This window comes from Nematolebias whitei, chromosome 4 (genome assembly GCF_014905685.2).
Source record: "Nematolebias whitei isolate Nwh7 chromosome 4, NemWhi1, whole genome shotgun sequence".
Classification (NCBI taxonomy): domain Eukaryota; kingdom Metazoa; phylum Chordata; class Actinopteri; order Cyprinodontiformes; family Rivulidae; genus Nematolebias; species Nematolebias whitei.
Genome location: NC_056501.1, coordinates 4,491,512 through 4,515,543, shown reverse-complemented (window position 1 = coordinate 4,515,543; position 24,032 = coordinate 4,491,512). Strand labels below are relative to the sequence as shown.

The 24,032-nt window shown below is 40.4% G+C and overlaps 1 protein-coding gene across 2 annotated transcripts in view; it reads left to right on the top strand.

The window, feature by feature from the left end:
* The window catches only part of LOC119408356 (LIM and calponin homology domains-containing protein 1), a 99,436-nt gene that overhangs the window by 49,341 nt on the left and 26,063 nt on the right, over positions 1-24,032 (top strand). For both annotated transcript variants that reach the window (XM_037675157.1, XM_037675156.1), the window contains exons 5-8: positions 2,439-2,469; positions 7,416-7,526; positions 9,883-10,081; positions 19,038-19,293. In XM_037675157.1, the coding sequence (XP_037531085.1) occupies positions 2,439-2,469; positions 7,416-7,526; positions 9,883-10,081; positions 19,038-19,293 (597 nt within the window). The remainder of the gene's footprint in view (positions 1-2,438; positions 2,470-7,415; positions 7,527-9,882; positions 10,082-19,037; positions 19,294-24,032) is intronic.

Here is a 24,032-nt window from a genome sequence, read left to right as displayed (position 1 = left end):
AAAGAGAACTTTGTTTATTGTCTGAAGTCTGTAAAGTTGATCTAGTACATTTTGGAATCCAAGATATTCGTAAAGAATAACGGCAGAGAAAAGGAAGCTGTTCTTTTGTTTATTCAGCTGACAGAGGGGAATGAAGGGGAGGAGGAAAGGTTTTCAGATCATTCCCTCAAGCTACTTCTACCTGCATCTTCTCCCATCTTATTCTTTTGTTTCTCTGCTGTCTAAACTCATACAGCTGCAGGTTAGGTGTTACTTTCCTGCTCATTCAGTTTGGCTCCATGACTCCCAGGGCACAGAAACTAACCTGTAAACATCTTTGCAAAGTGGAGCATGAATTTAATTTATTACATTTAACAAGTAGAGGAATTACATTTCATGTGAAAGTGCATTGTGATTAAATGCTGAGAGATGAATGACCACAAAACAAATACTAAACCAGCTGCAACTGAATTGATGAAGCTGAAAAATCACAACACTAGCTAAGAGCTAACATGAATAGAATAATGCTTAAATATAAAAAAGGACCAAAAGAATAACTAAAACATGCAACTAGCAAGACTAGCTTAAAATTAAGAACAGCAAATGCTAAAAGTAGCAAAAGACGAGCTGAAATTAATAGAATAATGGATAAAACCTAAAGCACGACACAGAAATAGAGCAGCAATATTTTTTATATGTGATAAATATTTGTAATTTTGACAAGTTATAAAAACCAAAAGTTCTAGCACCCTTCTGCTGAATGAGCTAAACGTTTTGATCTATGGCTAAAGGCTTGCAGAAGTAGTTGGATGAATAATAACGTGGATGTTGAATCAGCATTCACACAAAAATAGCACATTTTTCAATCAGTTGTTTTAGTTTTGGAGTTTTTGCCTTTTCATTTTTTCTTTTACCGTTTATTTACACAGGTAATCTCATTGAGTCACGGGAACTCGTTTTCAAGAGGGTTTTGTTTGCGTTCAGTTTAGAAATTTGGATCACGTCCTATAAACATAATTGTTTAATTGTTAAACAGAATGTATTTCACACAGTGCGTTTGTTGCTGTGGTGCCAAGAAGCACAGAGTTCAGTTGAAAGATATTCTGAACAATAATCCAGGTAGGAAAATCCAACAAAATTAAGTCAGGTCCGCTGGATGGATAAAAAAAAATAACAACTTGTTGAAACGTTTCGTCTTTTATCCAAATGACTTCTTCAGTCTGAGGAGCTACAACAAACTCAGTCTTATAAATAACCCCATGTCATGGTGAATCAACCAGTTTGTTGCTGACGTCCATAACTAGTTGTTTAAACTAGAACTAGTTCTGGTCGTCAACAACAAACTGGTTGATCCACCATGAGAAGGAGCTATTTATAAGACTGAGTTTGTTGCAGCTCCTCAGACTCGAGAAATCTTTTGGATAAAAGACGAAACGTTTCAACAAGTTTTTTTTTAATCCATTAGATCATTTTAAATATATTTGTCCACACTTTTTGACTAAACAGTTGATTTTTGTTACGCTTCAAAAGAGTAAAACGCCTAACTTTAGTCTCTGATGTGAACAAGCATTCTTGTTGTGACGCTTTGTGTTTTTTTATTAATTCCTCTTATTCTCGAAGGATTTTTTGAAAAAGAAAAAAAAAAGTGTTTCTATGTATAGCACTACTTGATATTTTACAATATCCATAGCATATAATTTTGGTAAAGTCTGAAGCGCTAAGTGGCCACCACTGTGGTGTGTGTGTGTGTGTGCGTGCGTGCACGTTCCCTCTCTGAGCTCATTTAACAGCTCTGACCTTCATCTAGCACTCTGTCACCTGTCATTTCAAAATATCGTGTATAAAAACTCTTTCTTATCCAATGAGCAGTTCAAATGTTCCATTATGACATTTTATTTCTCAGAGCTTCATCAAAACTAAAACCTGAGCTCATTCAGCTGCTGGAACTATTAAATAAATAAAAAAAAAACAGGCAGTGTAAAAGTCTGTTCAATCTGCCTGCTTCGTCTGAGACTGCTGCAGATTTTGGAGTATTTTCAGTAACTTTTACTTTTGATGCTGGTTTTTATTTAAATGTATATTTATTATTATTATTATTGTTATTGTTTTAGTGAAAAACAGCTCCTTCCTCCCAGCAGCTGTTAGACTCTACAACCATCACTGCTCCCAACAAACTCAATAAAGATTAAAAACATGCTGACCTCTGCTCAAACACACACTCTGCCTATACTACTGTACTGTCAATAGTCTGTCCTTATCAATGTTCCAACACATATTGAACATTATTATTGATATTGTTTATCTTATTTCTTATAGATTGTGTTGTTTATTAACATTTAGGAACTTTTGTGTGAAACCTTTTTATCTGTTGCTGCTGTTACACTTGAATTTCCCATCGTGGGACAATAAAGGCTGTTTCTATTCTATTCTAAAACAAACTGTTTGTGGTTTTTCTCCAGGGGAAGTGACGGCAGTCGAAAGCTGAAGAACGTAAGTGTTCCCTTTTTAGATTTCAGTAGAATACGCTTTTTGAGCTCTAAATGTTTTTTTTTTTTGTTTGTTAAATGGAAACCGTTAGCTTTTTGTTTTGTTTTTGCTCATGTCTGATTATCTGATGAACCGGTGAACAGATTTACATTTTGGACTCAGTCCCAGTCAAGATGGACGCCACTGCTAAGCAACCTTAGCACATACAGAAAAAGTACTGGTCAGTTTTAGAGATGTTGGGCTGGAACTGGTGTGGTAGTAGCCGAGAGGCGTTCAAAACGCGCCGTTTGAGCTCTGCATGACAAATTTACCTAGAACTGTAGCACCAAACTGTTAGCAGCAACACTGTCTGTTTGCCTTTTATCTCTTTCTAGCATTTTTTTTTTTAATCCATCCTTTTAATTTGTGTTAAAGATACCTCTTTAAGGAGTCGAACCAGTTCTGTTAGCCCGGCCCACTCTGCAGTTTGCTCTGTTTGCTGACTTCCTCTCCTCCGCTCTCTCTGTGATGCTGGTGTGCAATGAACAAGTTAACGTGTCCCGCTGCAGAGCCTGCTGCTCCTGCCTCCTTGTTTAGCTGAGTAAACACAGTCTGGAGCATTTACAGCGGAGGGAAATGGCTCAGAAACCTATCGGACAGCAATGATTTTCGCCAGGACCTTATTTTGTGACCGGTAGCCGTGCACATGCAAAGGATTTGGATAGCAGCTGTTTCTGCAACACACCAAACGTTGAGGTGAAGAACCCGCATTGAGAGGAATTTGCTGATGTGTTCATGAAGGTGTTGCTTAGCAAACAGATGTGTTGATACCGTGTGAAGAAGACGCCCGATGGGATGTTGCCGGAGTCTTGATGTGTTTGTTTAGCAGGTGAAGGTGTGAAAAAGATGTGCTCGTTGTGTTAGGATAAATGATTTGGTAAATGTTATGAAGAATCCAGAAATGTTCTGATTCATGCTCAGTAATCCAGGTAGAAACATCCAACAAAGTTAAGTCAGGTCCTCTGGACGGTTTCTTTTTGTTGAAACGTTTCTTCTTTCATCCAGAAGACTTCATCAGTCCGAGGAGCCACAACAAACTCAGTCTTATAAATAACACCTTGATATGGTGGGTCAACGGTTTGTTGGTGCTCAGGTGGTTTCTGTAGTCCAGGAATGTATTTACACTTTGTGTTGGTGGATTGTTCCATGCACTTTTATTGTAACTTCACATGTGCATAATTGTTGATTTCACAAGTGCATTTATTTATGTGCACGGTCTGCACCAAGTTTGTTTAAACATACCATATTTTTGGCTATATAAGTCACACCTTTTGCATAAGTTAGCATGCCCTGCGACTTATACCGCAAAGCAACATTTGTTTTTTTCACCCAGTTTTTGGCTGAAATCTGATGATTTCATTCATTCTGACATGGAAAATATTGAACACTACTATTTTCATCCACTAGAGGGCGCTCGAGTAATATGGCAAGCCACGTGTCTCATTAATAGGTAAAGGTGGCTATTAATGAGACACTTGGCTTGTCATACCAAGCCACCTTCGTCTTGCTCCGAAACTCCTGGAGCAAATGTCAAATCAGCTGCATTTCACCGCCCAGGCGAAATGCAGCTAATTTGACCGTCAACGTACATTTATTAAGGAAGCGTTCAACTGAGCTTTGCTGTAATTTCAAGCAAATAAATAATTGTTTTTAAGTGTTAATCTTGTTAAAGTCCTCCCGTGCACACTCCAGCGGTTGCCTTTTGGCAGCCAATTGATTTTTGGCACATCAGCCCACATTTCCAGGTGGTCAGCGGTGACGCAAAATAGATGCGACTTATACGGCAGTGCAACGTGTACGGCAGCAAGTACGGTAGCTGTTGTTTTTTCTTCTGTACAAACTTTGGATGGTTCCTGTGTCTCTGCAGACAGCTGCAGAAACTGATGAAAGAAGTGATGTGCTGCTCATCAGTTCTCTGTAAAACCTCTTGTTGTTGTCATATCTGTCACTCAGAGCTCCTCCGAGGCATGTTTAAACAAATGTTTTCCCTCAGCTACTGTACGTCGGTGCTCGTGTCCAGGTTTGATGTGGTTGGTTCGGTGTGTCATGTGTAAATGATGCTGCCACAGATGTGGGGTGGTTGTCTCTGTGGTTGTGTAATTGTAATCAATATGGATGTTTGAACTCGATGGTAAGCAAGTGGAACACATTTCATGGTGACCTATTTTCCTCGGGACAGGACATTTGTTTTACCGATGACCCTGAAGTGCCATATCTGCTGGCACACACAGACTATAATGAAGTTTAAGCACAGCAGCTGCAGCGTTTCCTTGAACGTGTCATATGCACGATGATGTGTGCATGACTTTGATTTACAAAATTTATTTCGGACTGATTTTAAGCGACTATCAAATTGTTAAGGTTGGATCTCAACGAGCTGAGTGGACGTGCAAAATTCACTCAAAATTTTGAGAAAATTGCAAATAATTATGTGAATTTTCAGATTCCTGAGCATCAAAAAAATACCTCTGGCAATCTTCAGACAAACTGGACATGCCTGTAGCAAAATTCAGTTCGGCTCAAGACTGGTTGGAAATGTCTTCAATGACTTTGTGACTATTACGAGAGACATTTTGTTGCACAAATTTTACAGATATGTTCAGCCACAGCCCTTTTTCAATTCATGCAAGGAAGTTGAGAACCCCACAAAACTGTATCATGCTAGGCTGCCGTCAGGCCCAGGCCTCCTTTGCAAAAGAGATCTGTGATCTCGATGGGAGTTGCCTGGTTAAATAAAGGTTAGTATTTCCTCCTGATTGGTGTATGTCAGTGGTGCCCAGTACATCTATCACAATCTACCAGTCGATCTCAAAGGCTGCTCACCCTTTTCAGCATGTAGGAGCAAAACCAATAAAATCCAGGCTCCAAAGAGACGTTAGTGTATTCACTAGTTTGGACTAACTGTCATGCAGATGCTGCATGCATGATGAGGGTTGCCAGGTAAATTCAAAATGTTTTATTTACCCCCTCCTTTCCTGTGCACGTTTAACAAACACAACACACGCCTCATCTTAAAATATCTTTACTCAGCACATTTGACAGTTTAGGTCAAAATACTATAATTTTAAAGCCACAGTACTGTAGTTCATAATTTCATATCTGGCAACCTGACTGACATGGAAACTACAGCGTTTTAGTGTAAACCGCTCATTTTTTGTTTATTACGCCCAATAAACATTGAAAAACACTAACGTTTCCAGACATTGTTCTCATGTTAACGGGGTAGATCACTTTGACTTGGTCATGGACACCCCTACTGTATGTAGTAGATCCAAAGGTTTCCTTAACTCCTGGCAGACTAATGTAGTCGCAGCACTAATCTGTCTACGCTTCACACACTCACCTTGTAACACAGAAACTTTTAAGGTGTAGTCTTTTAATAATTGTTGTTTTATTAATTTGACAACAATAAAATAAGGTCCTCATTTGGCCAGCCTAACCTGGACAAAGACATTTGTCTCCTTCTTCATACTCCATGCTCTATGACTGATGTCACAGCTGAAACTATTGATAACTATTTGATAGAACATCAGTTACAAAATGTCTAGACTGTTCCTTTAGTCATAGCAACTGGAAAATCTGGTGTGAACAGCTCAGCTCCACTGAGCCATTAATAAAGACAAAGGTTTTATTTTGTCTCAGATTTTACATTTCTACCAGAAACCTTTGCTTTTTGCCTCCTCTGAGCATCTGGCCAGGCTCCTTTCTTGCCCTCCCATCGTATTTGAATGGCAGAAGTTGTTTGCACTGACAGCACAACTGAAATAAACACATTAGGCCACGCTGGGCTTTCCTATCACAGCCGTCCCTGTGGAGCGCAGGTTGACATGGACACTGTAAATAGAGCTGGAAGTACTTTGCTAACAGTGTTAAAGGGGCAGCTCTGCATAATCTCAGACTCTGTCTGCTCATTCTACACTTTGGGCATTAAACTGGCCACAAAGGAACTTAATCTGAACGCTTTGAACTCCAGTTCCTTGGTTACACTGGGAAGTACCTCGAGGCATTAGGTTACAAACAGTGATGCAACAGATCAGAAGTACCGATTCTTTCACCTGCTCCTTCAGAAGAGTTTCTGTTTTTGAGAAAAATGAGACCAACCTTATCATTTAGGCAGTAAAACTCGTAAGTAGGTAGCAGGCAAGTATAAATCACAGTGAGCACTGAAAAGGTTGCAAACATCACCAGAAAACTGCACGTGACAGGTTTGTGTAAATAAAATCCTGGGCTTGTCGTGTTTGTGCAGGAAGCTTTTGCTAACATTTAACTTCAGAGGAAATGGCTGGACTGTAACGACCAGAAAAACAACTCGGGTGAGAAAAGAGAGACAAAATGAGAGGTCCTCGTTGTTCACTTTAGCTTCAACCAAACAATTGGTTTAATTTGTAGCCATTCCATGGACGCATTCTGATAGGTTGGCTTTCTTTGCTACAAATAAATGCTGCATATCTAATATTAATTATCTACTTAATTAATATTAACGAGCACATTCAGAGTTGAGCGTTGACAGAACAGCTTTGACTTATCATTAAAAAGTACAAGGCACAAAACCTGAAGCATTCAGTTACATTCCTATGAAATAAATCTGTACCTGACATTATAAATATATTATGTACATGTTATTTGTTTTAACTTTTTTTAAACTGCATACTGTGTGTTTGTTACAAATATCTTTTATTAAAGATTCTGGAGGTGTAAACAAGGATGTAAATCATCTTCAGGACTTTTACTACTTAAAGCAAGTTGAGCCTGTTCAAAGTCTGATGGGTGGAAACGTGACTGTAAAATAAGTTCCGTCTCTCAGTTCAATAAACTTACAAGTGTTTTTTTGTTTTTCTGAGTTATCGTTCATGCTTTCCTCAAGTCTTCTTTGCAAACCAAATTTCAGTATCATTTCAATTTCTCTTCAGGTTTTAATCACCATCTACTGGCTCGGTCGTGCTGCCAACAGCTGTACCTCCTACAACGGGCCCACGCTGGACCTGAAGGAATTCGAGGGCTTGCTGTCACAAATGCGAAAGGTTTGAGAAGTCGCATGATGCAATATTTATGGATTAAAAATAGTAATAAATATCTGGGATACAGCTGATCCTAGCTGTAACTAAATGTCCAGACAGTGAGAGCTGAAGCAAGACTGTCTCTGCTTTACAGCTGATATTATATTTCCCAGAAATCATCTCAAGAAAAGGATGATCTCATCCACCTGCGGTCCAGTCGTGACCCGAGTAAAACCGGACTCTGGTGGAAATCTCAAGCTGATCAGAGGAAAGTTGGACGGGCTTGACAAACGTGCTCCATGCGACAGTTTGTCACAGCCGTGATGTCACCAACATGTGATTTATCCCACGGTCTGACAGTCCTGTTGCTGTTTGAAGAGAGGAATGACCGAACCAGTTTAACAGATGTTCACATGCTGCTCGTGCACAAAACAAAACCAGATTTCCTTCAATAGAAAATTACTGCAATAAAATAGGATTCAAATTTATGCTAAAGCTATTATTTCCAGTTGGCAGTGCATCATAGTATGCTCCTCAAACAGCCTTAAAAAAAATAAAAAACGCTGAATTTACAGAAAGTTTGATTGAAAAGCAAGAAGCAGGTGCACATTTTCATTGTTTTATATCATTTTATGAAAGCACTTTAAAGTTCTAAATATCACTTTTTTTACTTTAATTCAGTTCAGTTTATTTATGTAGCGCCACTGAACCGAAACATTCACGTACATATAAATTCAACTAGTAACATTATTAATCTAAGGAGCCAGCAGACGTGTTGAGTCCTAACTTCGTCACAGTCTCCCATCCTGAGCAAGCACAAAGGCGACAGTGGAAAGGAAAAACTCCCTCATAACAGGAAGAAACCTCCAGCAGAACCAGGCTCAAGACAAGTGTCCATCTGTTTCATTCAGCTGGGTTTGAGAGGACAGGAAGTAGAAACGGACACAGAATGACAGGTCCAGGATGGAGACGATCGGGTCTTCACTAGGAGGAAAGATGAAAAACGAATGTTAAGACAGAAATAATTACAAGTACAAACTATTCATTTGGTGAAATGAGGTCAGTTTGTCCTCTATTAGTCTAAGCCTATGCAGCATAGGATAAGGGATAGGTCAGGAAACCCAAGCCGACCTTAACTATAGGATTTATCAAAAAGTAAAGTCTTAATCCCAGTCTTAAAACTGGACAATGTGTCCGTCTCATGGACAGAAACTGGAAGTTGGTTCCACAAGAGAGGAGCCCGATAACTGGAAGGTCTTCCTCCCGTTCTGCTTTTGGAAACTCTAGGAACCACAAGTAAACCTGCAGTCTGAGAGCGAAGTGCTCTGTTAGGAAAGTATGGAACAACTTTAGTTCCATTTTAGTTTAACTTTAGTGGTATTTAACTTGCAGGAAGCTCTATTTTAAATCCACTCATGTTTCCAGGAGCATTTGAGCTTTTTAAGGCATTTAAAGGTAAAATGTTCTAACATTTCTGGTTCTGAATTAAAAGCAAGAATTTCTGTAGAAATTCCATCCATCCATCATCTTTACCTAGTTCTTTCTTTTCGGGTCGCGGGTGTCACTGGTGCCCATGTCCAGCCATCACTGTGTGAGAGGCGGGGTACACCCTGGACAGGTCTCCAGTCCACCACAGGGACAAATAGAGACAAACGAGCCAAACAACCATCCACTCTCTCTCTCACCTAGGGACAATTTAGAGTTACCAGTCAGCCTAACATGCATGTTTTTGGTATGTGGGAGGAAACCGGAGCACCCGGAGGAAACCCACGAAGAGAAAATGCAATCTCCACCCAGGATGATTCCCAGACTGGGATTTGAACCGGCGACTTGCTTGCTGAGAAGCAGCAGCTCTACCAACTGAGCCGCCATGCTGCCTTCTGTAGAAACTGATCTTGTTTTATTTTCAGAACAGTCTTAACTGCCAGGTTTCTCATCTTTTTTTAAACAATATTCTCTTTTCACAGACGCAGACATCTTCCACTTGTGGAGCCTGGAAGAAAACATAAATATTTGAGGCTTTACATGACAGAATACAGGGGTCAGGAAAAGGAACTCATTTGGCAGACAGGAAGGGTCTTTCACCACCTTCCATTAGTGACAGAAAAACATTTTATCCGTCGAGAGAAAAAGGAAAAGGTTACAAAGGTGGGGAGTAATGAGGAAGGATGTATGCAGAAGGTAATTGAAAAAGGTTGTTGACTAAACACGTGGGAGGACTTGAAGTTTGTTGAGATGAGACAACAATCTAAAGACTCGAGTTTGAAAAACTTCACTCACAAGAGAAAATAATGTTTGGGTGTTTTCAGGAAATTACATAACTGTCTTGTTAGTCAGCGTGCATGAAAAAAACATTGTGCGTAAATGTGTCCCTTCTCAGGAGGCAGAAGTGGCCGACAGCCCTACGTGCAGCATTCGGGACAGCGGCTACATCGACTGCTGGGACTCTGAGCGCAGCGACTCGCTCTCTCCTCCACGCCACGGGCGCAAAGATTCATTCGACAGCCTGGACTCCTTCAGCTCGCGCTCACGACAGACCCCATCACCAGACGTCCTGGTCCCCCGCGGCAACAGCGATGGTAGGAAGTGCTCCATTTTACACAGTTACCGTATTTTTCGCTGTATAAGTCGCGGGTTTTTTTTGCATAATTTACATGCCCTGCGACTTATACACTGAAGCGACGTAGTTATGTATTTTTTCCCATATTTATAAACCAATTTTTGGCTGAGATATGATCATTTTCATTCATTCTGACTGAAAATATTTTCAGCCACTAGATGGCAGTGGAGTAGTATGGCATGCAGTTGTGTCATGTAGTAAGTAAAAGTGGCTATTAATGACACAAACAGCTTGACATAGATGCCACCTTCGTTCTGCCCGCTTGGAGCAACCGTCAAATCAGTTTAATTTCTCTGCGCCGCCCCGGCGAAATGAAGCTGGTTTGACCATTGAAGTGCATTTATTAAGTAAAAGTTCAACTGAGACGCATCTTTACTATAATGTTGAGCAAACAAATAATTGTTTTAGGTGCTTATCTTGTTAAACTTCTAAGAAATGCACAGCGTTCCTCCTTCCTGCTTTCCTCCCTGTCTGCGCGCTCCCGGAGCACCGAGGCAGCAGATCCTTTGGAAATGCAGCTGATTTGACCGTCAAAGTGCATTCATTAAGCAAACGTTAGACTGAGACCTGCCTTTACTACAATTTAGAGCAAACAAATAAATGTTTTAAAGTGTTAATCTTGTTATATTATTCTTAAAGTCCTCCTGTGCACGCTCCCGCGGCCACCATTTGGCAGCCAATCGATTTTAGGCACAACACCAGCCCATATTTCTGGGTTCGGCCCACATTTCTGGGTTGTCAGCGGTGACGTGTAACAAACGCAACGCGTCAGCGGTGACTCATAATAGATGCGACCTATACGGCGAAGCGACGTGTTTATAGATTGTTCCACTTTATTAGACATGTTTGGACTGATGCGACTTATAGGGAGGTGCAACGTGTACGGCGGAAAATACGGAAATCTTCACTTCGGTCCATTAGACTTATCGTTTGGCAGCACGGTGGCTCAGTGGTTAGCACTGTTGCCTCACAGCAAGAAGGTCCTGGGTCCAATCCCCGGTTGGACCTGGGGTCTTTCTGTGTGGAGTTTGCATGTTCTTCTCGTGCTTGCGTGGGTTTTCTCCAGGTACTCCGGTTTTCTCCCACAAATCAAAAACATGCATGTTAGATGCCTTCAGGCCCAGGCCTCCCTTGTAAAAGAGATCTGTGATCTCAGTGGGATTTGCCTGGTTAAATAAAGGTTAATAAATAAATTGTTAGAACGAGCAGCCTTTAAATGAAAGTTTACTTAAATCTGTTGTGTATCCATTGTGTCATCAGTCAGAATCAGTCCTGGCTTTGTTTCTATAAGTCAAGGTGTACAGATAAAGTATATAGATCTATGTAGAGGTGCATTGTCCCTCTGTTTCCATTCCAGTAAAGCTTGTTGTTCTCCTGCCTGTGTTTTCACAGGCTCACGCCCAGCGTTGGTTAAAGGCTGTTTCTGTGAACTCTCTAAATTCCCTGCCTGTTTTAAAGCGACTTACTGTATGATCATTGTTTATCTTTAACAGGATCCATTTATGGGTTATAAATAGAAGTTCAGTGCCAACAATGGCGGTGTTGTTGAGGTCAAATTACGTTCACGCCACATTTCAGCTTCTTTCTCACAAGCTGATCACGTATTTCTTTATGTATGGCTCCTGAAATATGTGTTATCACCCACTACCAAAAACAACAATGTCTTTCCCAGTATCTGTGTATTTATCTGTCTGTTTGTGAAATATCTTATGGGCCAATAGACGATTATTCCTAAAAGTCTCAAAGTATTCTCTGGGTGTTTGTGTAGATCTGATTATCTTTAGAGATCAACCTCTAAGATGACCGCCACAGCTGAGCAACTTTAAGCAAACACAGAAATGGTTCTAACTCAACCAATTTTGCTGATATTGAGCTCAGATTGACCTGGTATTAAAACTTAACCAATAACTATCACATTCAAATCTGCCTGTTTGTAAGGAAAACGGCTCATTAATATTTCAATTAATCTTTTAGGAAGTAATCATCCGGTGTACATTTACAACTCATAAAATTTTCAATTAAGCTGCTTAATCATGCACAGCTAATCAACCTTAGTTAACACAAACGTGGTTAAACCTAGACATTTTTACATATTCTGAGCTACAGTGTGGTAGTTGCTGAGTGTCCTCATCCACATATGTCAGCCACTAACAGAATATGCAGTATTTTATGAGACTGTCCATAACTTCATTTACAAGCCTTGACCAAAACAATTATAACTTTGTCCCTCCTCACCATGGTATTATTTAAGTTTAAAACCTCTGGCATGAAAATTGGCAAGTAATTCTACATTACAGTAGTCCCTCGTTTATCACGGGGGATCCGTACCCTGAAGACCCGCAATAATTCTCACACTCTTGCAATATTATAAACAATGTTTCTAAACGCTCTAAAAGACACGGAATGTCATGATTTCAGCTCCCTGCCTCCGCTGCTCTTTGCCACCTGCAAGCGCTCTTGGCCACGCCCACTTATCTGCTCTGCATGGTGATCAGCTGATCAGCTGCAGCAGGAAGTTTATCCTGCAGTATGGGCTGCACAAATGTGCAGCAGGTGCTAAATAATTTTAAATAATTTATTTTAAATAAAAAATCCTTGCCGACCGTGCGGCTCATCCATCAGTCAGCTAATTGTGTCATGTCCAGTCTTATTTTGAAAAAACGCGATGGAGCGAATCCGTGATAAATGAACCGCGAAGTAGCGAGGGACTACTGTACTTCAAGGAAAACTAGACCTCAGACCAACAACATGCATGTTAGGCTGATTGGTAACTCTAAATTGTCCCTAGGTGAGAGAGAGAGAGTGAATAGTTGTTTTGTTTGTCTCTATGTGTCCCTTTGATGGACTGGAGACATGTCCAGGGGGTCCCCGCCTCTCGCACAAAGATAGCTAGATATGGGCACCAGTGACCCCGTGACCCAAAAATAAAGAAATGTGTAAAAGATAATGGATGGATGGATGGATGATTTTAGATAAACAAGAAAAAAGTGTTTCTGAATCATTTGTTTCTGTATAGATTACAGATTAAAATGTATTCAGTTTATATTCTGAGCACGAGTTTAATCACTGTATACCTGCTCAATGAAAGTCATAATGGATGTTATCTATATTGTGTGCAGGTACATTTGTGAATTTGATCCACACTCCATTAATACAGTTATGAATGTTTCGCTTCTTTTCACGTGGGAGTAATAATCCTGCAGACAGTGTTAAATCTTTGAACACAACAGAAAAACTTGACTTTTTTATGGTTTGAAACAGTTTTTAATGCAAAAACTCGTGCGCTGCTTCTGGAAACTGTTGATTGCTCTGCAGTTTGTTAATTTGACCTTTTAAATATTTAACAACGGTCTATAAAATATCACAGCAGTTGTTGGGATATAAACTTCAGTGCTGAACTGCATGTGGGAAAATACAGTGTGTCATAATGAGGCTGCGCTTCCTGTTTGTTGCTTTTTTTAGAGGAGAAAGGGAAACTGCTGTCACCAAATTCAAGGCTGTTATCAAAATGGAGGCCTTTAAAACTTATGAGGATTTTGGCGTTCAGTTTGTGATAATTAATAGAAATACACCCTGTGGTTTTACTTTAACAGCAGGAAAATCCTGGCTTGTACTGTGATGGTTTTCGGAAGTTGAAGAAAACCAGACTAATTGCATTTCCTGCAGAAATGTGCCATGAATGATTATTGCTGAATGATTTTTGCTGAAAGCTGCTGAAGAAGCTGAAACAGGCTGAAAAGGTTTCATCTCTAAACCATTATTTGTGAGTTGAATTTGATTAGCTGACATTTGCTAAAAGCAGGAAAATGAAAACAGCAGGAAAAATGTCAGAATTGTGTAGATAAAGCTGAATAAAGCAAACATGTGCCTGAAATGAGCAGATTAAATTGAGATGGACAGAGACCGACTGAATACAATTCAATTTAATAATAATAATAATAGATTACGAAAATCTGAAATTAGCAAAAAGAAAACAAATTGACTAAAAAGGGTAGCTGAACAAGAAAAAATAGCTGAAATCAGCAGAGTAGCTGAAAGATGCAGAAAGGGTAGAAATTAACCAAATAAAATAGCAGAAAGAAGGCTCATATTAACAGAAAAAATATCTAAAAAGTACCTGGAAAAAGCTGAATTTAGCAGAAAGGAGCTGAAGGAAGCATAAAAAGCTGAAATTATAGCACAATAAGCTGAACAGGCTGAACCAGAAGAACAGCTGAAACGAGCATTACAATGTTGTAAACAGCTTAAATGGTTAGAAAACTGTGAAGAGAGCTCTGTTCATTTTCAATTAAAAAAAACTTGCCTGAAAAAGCTAAATATTTCAAAAAGTACAAATTGCACAGATACCAAAAGTCGTAGCAGGAATGTCCTGAATGAACATTTTGATTTATGAATTGTGGAAATAGAACAAAAACTGCAGAACGAGTTACGTGCTGAAAAAAAGAATCACAATAGTGTGAATGCCTTATAAACGTTCACACAATAACTTCTGCAGTTTTACCTTTGAAACAAAATGCTAAACAAAGACCATAAAACTTAAAGGCAGTAATAATCCCGTGCAGAAAGCCGTTACAGTGATGAGACTGTTTTTCTGTTGACTCAATAGATCAGCATGCACAGCTGCCTCCAGGCCTCGTCCTCAACCTTACTGCTCAAGATTTACTCACCAAGAGAAAGTCGGGATGATTAGTCACATAGTCGAGGTTAATTCATGTTTAGAATAGTAAAAAGCTTCATAAATCTGCATATTTTCCTGAACTTTATGGGATTGTGCTTATTAGATCATCACATCAGTGTTTGGATCAGAGCCTCGGGCACAAACTAGAGAGAAGGAAACCATAAAACAATAATCGAGTCACAAAACACTTGGACGACACCCACAGCAACAACTCCTATTTATTAGCGTCCATGCGAACATGACACATTTTCCTGACTAAACCCGTTCTGTAACAAGTGAACACATTGAATAGTTGAATTTAGTCCTAAAAATAAATTCAGTATTGGAAGCACTCGTTGGTCTGAGCCAAGTCTGCAGATAGATACAGCTTTGATAAATGAGTCATTTTAGGATTTTGGTGCTTTGATTGTTTTCTAGTTTTGCAGATAAACTGTGAAAGCATCATCAAACGATGAAACTACAACGATGTTTTCTAGAAAACATGGCGTCAAGCTCGGCTTTGTTTTCATCTGTTGCCCATGTGTTTTCACACTGCTGCTTCATTTAGACTTTATAACTCATTAAACTCATGACTTTATGTAATAACTTGAGATCTAACTTCTCACACACTGACTGTGACAAACTATAGAAACTTCATCTTTATGGGTACTTATTCACTTTGACAATAATATATTTGTTAATTATGATGCAGTAGAGAAGTGTACTGCATTTTGCTGCTATAAATACTACAAATGACATGCAGAAGTTTAGAACGTAGAATAATTAAATTTTACATTAAAGCTATTTAAAATTTAGCGGACTTTGCAGTTGCAGTTTATTTATAGGCTTGTGTAAAAAATAAAAAACATGAATGTATTGTAGGCTTCTTCCAGCCTTTTAGTTGCACTGAAACATCTCAAACTAGACTCCACAATCATTCTTGTTTGATGAGTGCGTGCTGTTAATTACTGCTGTATGAGTCAGGGGTGTAAATCCTGGAGATCATGAGATTTCTTACTGAGCTGAAAGTGTCATGTGAAGCAATCAGAGTGAGTTTTTCTGGTGAAATTAGCGCTGAAGATGTTCTTCACTTTAAACTGTCGGTGCGGCAGCAGACCTATCAAACACAAAGTGCGACACATCACCAAGTTGTGTGAGAGCAGCTTTCTTCACTCCTCCTGCAGCCTGTGCAGGTAGGTGCTGGCAGAGTCTCTCCGTCATCCGTTTGTGTCGAGGTCAAACAGCAACTGTTGACTTAAAAGACAAAAAATAAGTTTGAACCACTGCTTCTTGGGTCTTCACCTCAGAGCGGGTCAAAGATGAAGACCAACTGTCTCTGTGAGTGACGAAGGTAACCCAGGTGTTGAGGACGACACACATCCAGTGTCTTCGAATGGGTCAAGGTCGACCTGCCATTGTGTAGCTGTTCCTCCTTCCTGTTCCTCTCAAACCCAGCCGGTCGAAGCAGATGGCCGCTTGTCTGGTTCTGCTAAAGTTTTCTACCTCATGAGGGAGTTTTTCCTTTCCACTGTCGCCTTCGTGCTTGCTCAGGATGAGTGTTCTGTGATGAAGTTAAACTCCATGCCAGTGCACGTCAGCTTTTGTTCCATTCTTCTCTGGGTCTTGAGAGTTTCTCATGCAGCCAGCAACAGCAGCTGCTCTCCCTAAAGTTCCCATGTCTGCTTCTCCGCCTGAACCTTCAGAGGTCTGCGGTGCAGTCAGAAGAGGCTGAACTCAGGGTGCAGCCCAAGCCTCCAGGGTCCTGCTCACCAGGGCTTCCAGGGTTCTGCACGCTTGACTCTTGTTGCGTCTTAACTTCAGAGAGGGTCAAAGACGAAGGCAAAGACCCACCTTCCAGTGTCTCTGTGGGTGCTGAGGATGACCAGTCTTCCAGTGTCTTCAAGTCGGACAAGGACAACACTGATCGTTCTTGTGCTCTCGAGCAAGTCGAGGTCATTCCTAAACCATCCACCTCCCAACAATTGTCAGCTGCAGCCTTATCGCCTGTCGCTGCACTGCCCTCCTCTGTCCCATCATCCACCGCAGCACCTTCCTCTGTGGTCACATTGTCCGCTGCAGTACTGTCCATTGTGGTTCCACTGTCTGGTGCAGATTATTCTGCCTCATGCCTCTCCTCAGTCTCTCTGCAAGGGGGTCCAGGGGGATTCCTCTCTGCCTGTGGTGGATGGGCCTCAGGCTGTCCACCTGAACTCTTGCCCCATGATGGATTGGTCCCAGATCATTCACCTGAAGTGTTGCCCAGTGCTGGAGGGGTCTCTGGGCCGTCCCCCTGAACTTGTGCTGAACTCTAGACAGTTTTCTGGCGGTCCTCCTGAACTCTGCCTCCTCTGTGGACATGCCCAGGGTCGTCCATTTATACTTTTTTGTTGTTGGATTGTTTAAGTTTCTTTTTTAGTTTAAGTTTCTGATCCTCATTGTTCTTCTCCAAGTGTTTATTGTCTTCCATTAGTGGCTCTTTAAATACTGGTTTGTTTGTGCATTGTGCCTTACACATGTTGTCCTTTCGAGTTTTTCCAGTGCTTTTTTTCTAGTGAGTGTTTTTTGCATCAGCTCTTTGCTTTACTTTGTAAATAAATTGATTTTTATTTTACGTTTGAGTCTTTAAGTTTTGTCTGTGCCTTTGGTTCAACTCCTCATCTAAACATGATCGTATGTAGACTTCTCTAAAAGTCTGGTGTAGTAGGTCTCCACACAAATGAAGAGGTTCCTTCTGGCTCTGTGTTTCCATGTGTACAGAGAACACATCACTCCATGAATACACATGTTGCTCCTTCAACATGGATCAACAGAGAAAAAGGAGAGACGTTCATGTTTCCAATTGACGGGTCGAGAGTCAGAACCATTTATAACTGGATGCGCAGATGTCTCAAAGTCTTTTTTGGCTCTTGATCTGTCGATTCTAACAACCGTACGAAACGTTTATTAATAGGAAGACGGCTTTCAGAAGTTGCATGCATCGTTCGTTTCCATCAGCACATGAGACTTCTTCCACACGTTTCTGATACAAGAAAACTTTACGGCTTAGATCTGGATGAAAGTGTGGGTTTATACTGTTTCTACACTTTGAGTCATAGTTATATTATTAGAGGATAGGGTTAGGACATATTGAAGAGGAATTCACCCCACCAAGTAGGGAAAGTCCTTGAGTAGTGCACATCTGTAAATCCAGGTGTTATGAGTGATATTAAAAAGCTAGCAATGTGTTTAAATCTCAATAAATACAGATAAACTGGCATCTTGTATAAAATCTTCCTAACTTTAGGCTAAGATGTAGTTAGCACAAGCTGCACAATGCAATGATTTATGATACGTGCTTTGTTTCATAAACACAGCCTACCAGCCTGCTCAGGTGTGATTGATGCTCTGCCGCTGGAATGCCGTGAATTTAATAACACCGTAAGACTGCTGTGAAGCCTATAAGATCTAACAGCTGGCAAACGTTTGAGATTTTAAAAAGTAAGTCTGGAGTATCTGCCATGAGGCTCATCAATCCACAGTTTTCTTTTGAACTCGGATGTGGGCCTATCCTCCCTCAGCTCCTGCTTAACAATGACTCGGAAAACTAAGTGTTTTTTATTGCATAGGACCTTTAAAGTGGAGACGACGTCTGTTTTTAAACACGTTCTAGGTGAGAAGGTTTTGACATTTTGTGTTTTGTCTGATGTGCAGCGAAAAGCCCCAGCAGCAGTGTTACTGTGGAACTGTGTAAATGAGAGCATCATTACAAAGTCTGCTTTTAAAAAGCCCTATAAATTGGAATATTTGATACAGCAGCACGTTGTTTGTTCATGTAATGTGCTCTTCACAGCATGCAGATGATGAAAGTCAGGTCGCAGAGTGTTTCTGCAGTGAAGCTGAATCATCCCTTCAATATTGTCTCCAACATTTCAGTCTGATTCCTACAGTCCTGAATTAAAGTTCCTTCCATCTGCAACAAATTATCCCTCGTATAATAGTGAAAACCGATTAAAGGGCTGGTGTGAGTTTCCATATAAAGTTACAATATGAGCCTTTTAAACCTTTGAACAGTAGCCGTCACCTACTTTTTATTATGAAATGTGAAACCGTTCTATTGTTTTTGTTTTAGCTCTGAAGTTTACCTGAATATGTTCACACATTCAGGTAAATAAGGTATAATAAGGTGTTCATACTGTTGCTATGTTTGTGAGAATCCATGCAGACAAATGTTCAGTGTAATTTGTGAAATTGTTTATCTTTCCCTTTCAATCCCCCTCAGGCCGAGGCAGTGACTCGGAGTCTGACGGCCCCCCGTACAGGAAGGTGCTGGACCTCCATAAAGACGACATGTTGGCGCGGCGGACGTCGGTCACCGAGCTGCGCACCGCCATGCCCTTCAACCAGTACCTGCCCAACAAGAGCAACCAGAGCGGATATGTGCCGATGCCGCTCCGCAAAAAGAGAAACGATGAGGAGGGAGGACGCAAGAGCTGGAGTACCGCCACTTCACCTGTAGGGGGGGACAGACCCTGCAGGTAAGTCTGAAAATAAATGATCGGAGAGGAGACATAAAACTTTCGCTCTGGTTGATCCATTTCAACTGTATTTTTATTTACAGATAAACTTAAGTACATTTTGCAAACATACTTAAATTTATAAGTTTTATTTTACACATTAACTTTGGATCAACTAACAATTGAAATCTCAGCTGTGAAGAACATCAAATCCAAATGCAACGTTTGTTTTTGCACATTTGTCAGATTAAGTAAAAGTTGTGGACTTTATCAGTTAGAAGTGTTGTTAAAACTCGATGCACAACTCCGTCAGGCGGGGTCGGATCCTGCTGTGCTTCATCCTGACGCAGGTGAACCACTTCCGTTCATAACAAAAAGTATTTTCCTTATTAAAAACACTTGGCTAAAACATTAGTTTAAGTGTGTTATGGAGAAGATAATCATTAAAATGAATATATGAATATAGTAAAAGTAGAACTGTAGTGGAGACAGAAATGACACAAATCATTTCTTGTGTAACTTTTGCATCGGGGTTCTTTCTAAATGTCAGGAGAATGTGTCGCGCACGTCGACGTGCATATTTCAGAAGAGAAAACTTTCAGCTGCTGATTATTTGTCTTCGTCCAGTCCGGAACAATCGGGAGTGGCTGATGGAGACCAGATGTGTGTTTTCATTGGCTCACGTTGAAGCTCAATTTGCTACCGAGTCAAAAATTTGGCAACTTTGAGACGAGGAAGATTTTTGGCTTTTATCGGTTCGAAACATGAACACCTGCAGGCTCCAGGTTCAAAACTGTCACAGAAAGTTTCAGATGCATCTTTCCTGTTGGATTCTGAAGCATCTTTTTTAATAAACTGTGATGTATTGTTGTTGCAGGACTGGAGTTTTTACGGGCTGATGGTTTAAGTTCAGGATGACTTGTTACTTTAGCTGTGCTGAACAACAGCAGCAGCAGATTTATTAATAAAAGACAAATATCTGTTTAGTCGTGCGTTACAGTTTATATTCCACCAGGAAGAAGTGTGTTGTGTCTGCTAACATCTAATCTACCGCAAGTTTACTACTAATGTTGCTTTAAATCATTTTTCATTTGTTTCCCTTTGTCCTCCTCTCCTGAACTCATCGTTTCCTAAACTTTCTCCTCCTCCTCTCGTCTGAACCAATTTCCACCTCCTTTGAGTTTGTTTCTCCTGACCGTCTTATTCTCTTCTAATGTCCCTAATTCTGCACAAATTGTCTTTCTATCCTGTGTTGGGTTGTGTGAATGGGTCATGCATCAGTCCAAATGAAGTACCTAGGTTAGTCCTCCCCCCAGGAGATTCCCTCAGTCCACCTCCTCTAGAACCCCAGACACAGATTCAGGAGAACCAGAGTAAAAAGGATGATCAGGAGGGGGGACAGAGTTCATCGGTACCTTTCTTTAACCTCCACGATGTGGGCATAAGAAGGAGCAGTGAGCCTCTGCCCCAGACCCACACAGAACCCCCCAGAGAGACCAGAACTCCCCTGCAGGTCACGTCTGAGCTAAGGTCAATACCTTTATCTGATTTGTTTTTTCTAGTTGTTTTTCATTTTAGTTTCTATGAAAGAAATCAGTTCTAAGCAGTAATGATTGTGTTAATTAGTTTTATTCTATTTGCAAAATTGAAGTAGAGTTATAAATAAATTAAAACTTTTAAGGTCGGCAAGAAATTCAGTCTTTTCAGTCGGTTGTCGCTTCCTGTTTCAGCTCAGCGCTTTGAGTCAGTTACAACTGAGCATTAAGTCTAAAGAAAAATCAACAGCTGGACGACTAAAGACTTCCCATCCAGGAGGTTTCATCGATTAGACACAAACTAAAGTGATAAATATCCGGTTAATTTGTATCATCAAATTATTTTACTTGATTTACATCTTTTTTTTTTTTATAAACACTGCTGATTAACCTCACTCTAAAATCACAAAAAAGGTTAAATCAGGTCATCTGGACAGTTTCTTTCTGGGAGAAACATTTTGTTTTTTTATCTGAAAGACTTCATCAGTCTGAGGCCTGCCGTCCCAGACCTGTCTTTTAAATAGAACCTCAATGATGTGTTTCAAACCAGCCTCCTCTAAATGGCTTTACACATGCAAAACTGGACCATCCATCCAAAACTGTCGACCATCATGCATGTTCAAACGTTTTAGGCCTGATGGCCAACTTGCTACTCACAGAAACCGCCTGAGGACACCTGGCCAAAATGGTTCAGAAAAAGGTTTGAAAGCTCAATCATGAAGGTAGATAAATCACAAAAAGGTTAAATCAGGTCATCTGGACAGTTTTGTTTTGGGAGAAACGTTTCGTTTTTATCCATTTTGGCCAAGTGGGAGTAGCAAGTTGGCCATGTGGCCTAAAACATTTGATTTTTGTATGTGATGATTGATTGCTTTGGACGGATGGTCCCATTCTGTGCATGATAAACCAGTTTCTGGGAATTCCCCTGCAGGCTGGCTGCAACACATCAAGGAAGTGATCTGGGTTGGCAGTAGAGCTGTCATTTCTAACCCGGGACCCGGCCCAACGTGGATTAGGGCTGAGTTGGGCTTTTGATTGTGTCAGCGGATGCGCACAGCTGACAATCCAGTTAAATGGCAACATGGCTTGCCATATAATCGCCTGCCATACATCACATTTTTAAAAATTTATTTTAACCGGCCGGTCAGCACGCAGCCGTTTGACCGCGCGCTGACCGGCTGGTTGGAATAAATTTTTTAAAGTTCAGTTAATCTTCTGATGGACTACTACCAGTGATCCAACCAAAGTCCAAATGGATGTTCAGCCTGCACTCGGCGGACGTGCACGGCCGATGACCCAAACAGGTGAGATCCCAAAATATCCTCGCAGACATCAGAGCACGGTCCGTGTCTGAATAATGCAGAATGCAGCAGAAGCAGGGATTTAATGAGCTTTGACGGCCATGAAAGGACAAACACCCCCTCAGCTCCGATCTTCCGCCCCTTTATTCAGTTGCACGTGTCCGCCGACCGTTAATGACTATAAGCAGTCAGCGCTTAATTAAAAATGACAGTTTCTTTTTCAGGTTCAAACATGTACTGTTAATTCGTCGGGTCGAGTGGGGTTCAGAAATGATGGCTGGGGCCGGGTCGGGACTAATTTTTTTGGGCCTGAATGCAACTCTAGTTAAACCTCAGACTGATTAAGTCTTTCAGTTGAAAGAAGAAACGTTTCTCCCAAAAAGAAACTGTACAAATGATGATTTAACCCTTTTTTGTGACTGGAATGATTTAATCAAAATGTTTTTTTGTTTTTTTTTATTTGGGAAAAAAAAAGTTCCAGATTTTACAGCTGGATATTCAATCCACCCGTCTTGCTCTTTGTCACTCGCTGTAATCAGATCCGATTTTCCACCGTTGTTCTTATTCAGCAGCAAAGCAGTAAGTTTTCAAGAGGCTTTGTGCACATTTAAACCATGTTAGGACACCTTGTCCGGAACATTTGACCTTTTGTTTATTAAATAGGACAAAGTTTTTACCCAGCAGCCCTCCCTGAGCCACAGATTATGTCTTGTGTTTCAAGCAACAAGGTGAGTTATGAACCGTTGGAGCACAAAGCCGTTTTTAAATTCAGTTTTCAATGTTCCAGTTGGTTTCAAGACTGAAAATTGATTTCTTCATCATATAAATTTAAGGCTCTTATGTTATTTCATAACCAGCCTTATCCGGTGTTGTTTCTGTCTAAATCTTGTTTCATTCACAGTCCTGTTGGTCTCTTGTTGCAGGTCACGCATCGTCTTCCTCTTTTCTCGTTTGTGCTTCAGATATTTTGGCTTTGATTATGTAGTAACTGTACATTTTTTTAAGAATATGTATATTTGTGTCCCACAGACGTTTCAAGGATGTTTTTAACAGCTTGAATGCGGGACCTTTTACTGTAGGTTCACTTTTGGCCTTCACATTTTTCCAGAACAAAATTCTTCTGGACTGATTTGTTTGTGTTTAAAATTTTCTGTATAACTTAATTTAAGGAAAAAGGTCCAGGTTTGTTTGTTTGACAGATTTGTTGTTATTTACAAAATAAAAGCGTATTATGGAGCAATATTCCTAGAAGGCATACATTTCTCCCATCACAGGTTAAAGTTTTAAACAAAGGTGTCAGGAGATCTGATGGAGCTTGGATTGTGTACTTTTGGATAACTCTCAGCGACTACCACACCAAAGTTTAGCTCAGTGTCTGTAAAACTGAGTTTTAGACATTTTAGTATTGCCTAATGTTGGTTGGCTGTGGTGGCCATCTTGAACAGTGTTCATTTCAAAGATTGATCAGTTGTAATTAATTTCATGGATTTTCATTAAAATTTGTCCAGTGGTATATGGAATATTTTGCTAACAGGCAAAGTAAACAAACAATTTCATGATCACCCACCTTCTATGGCAGAAAATGATAATAAAAACAGTGATGACTTCTAACCTTACAGTGGTGTGGGCTGGGTGATGGATGGATGGACGGACAGATGGATGGATGGATGAACAGATGGATAGATGAGCGAATCAACAGATGGATGGATGGGGATGAATGACTGGATGGTTGGATGTATGGATGGTTGAATGAACAGATGAATGGATGGACTGATGGATGGATGAATAGATAAATGGACAGATGGATGGATGAATGGATGGATGGACAGATAAATGGACATATGGATGAATGGATGGATGGAGGAATGAACGGATGGATGGACAGATGGAAGAATGTATAGATGGATGGATGGATGGATGGAGG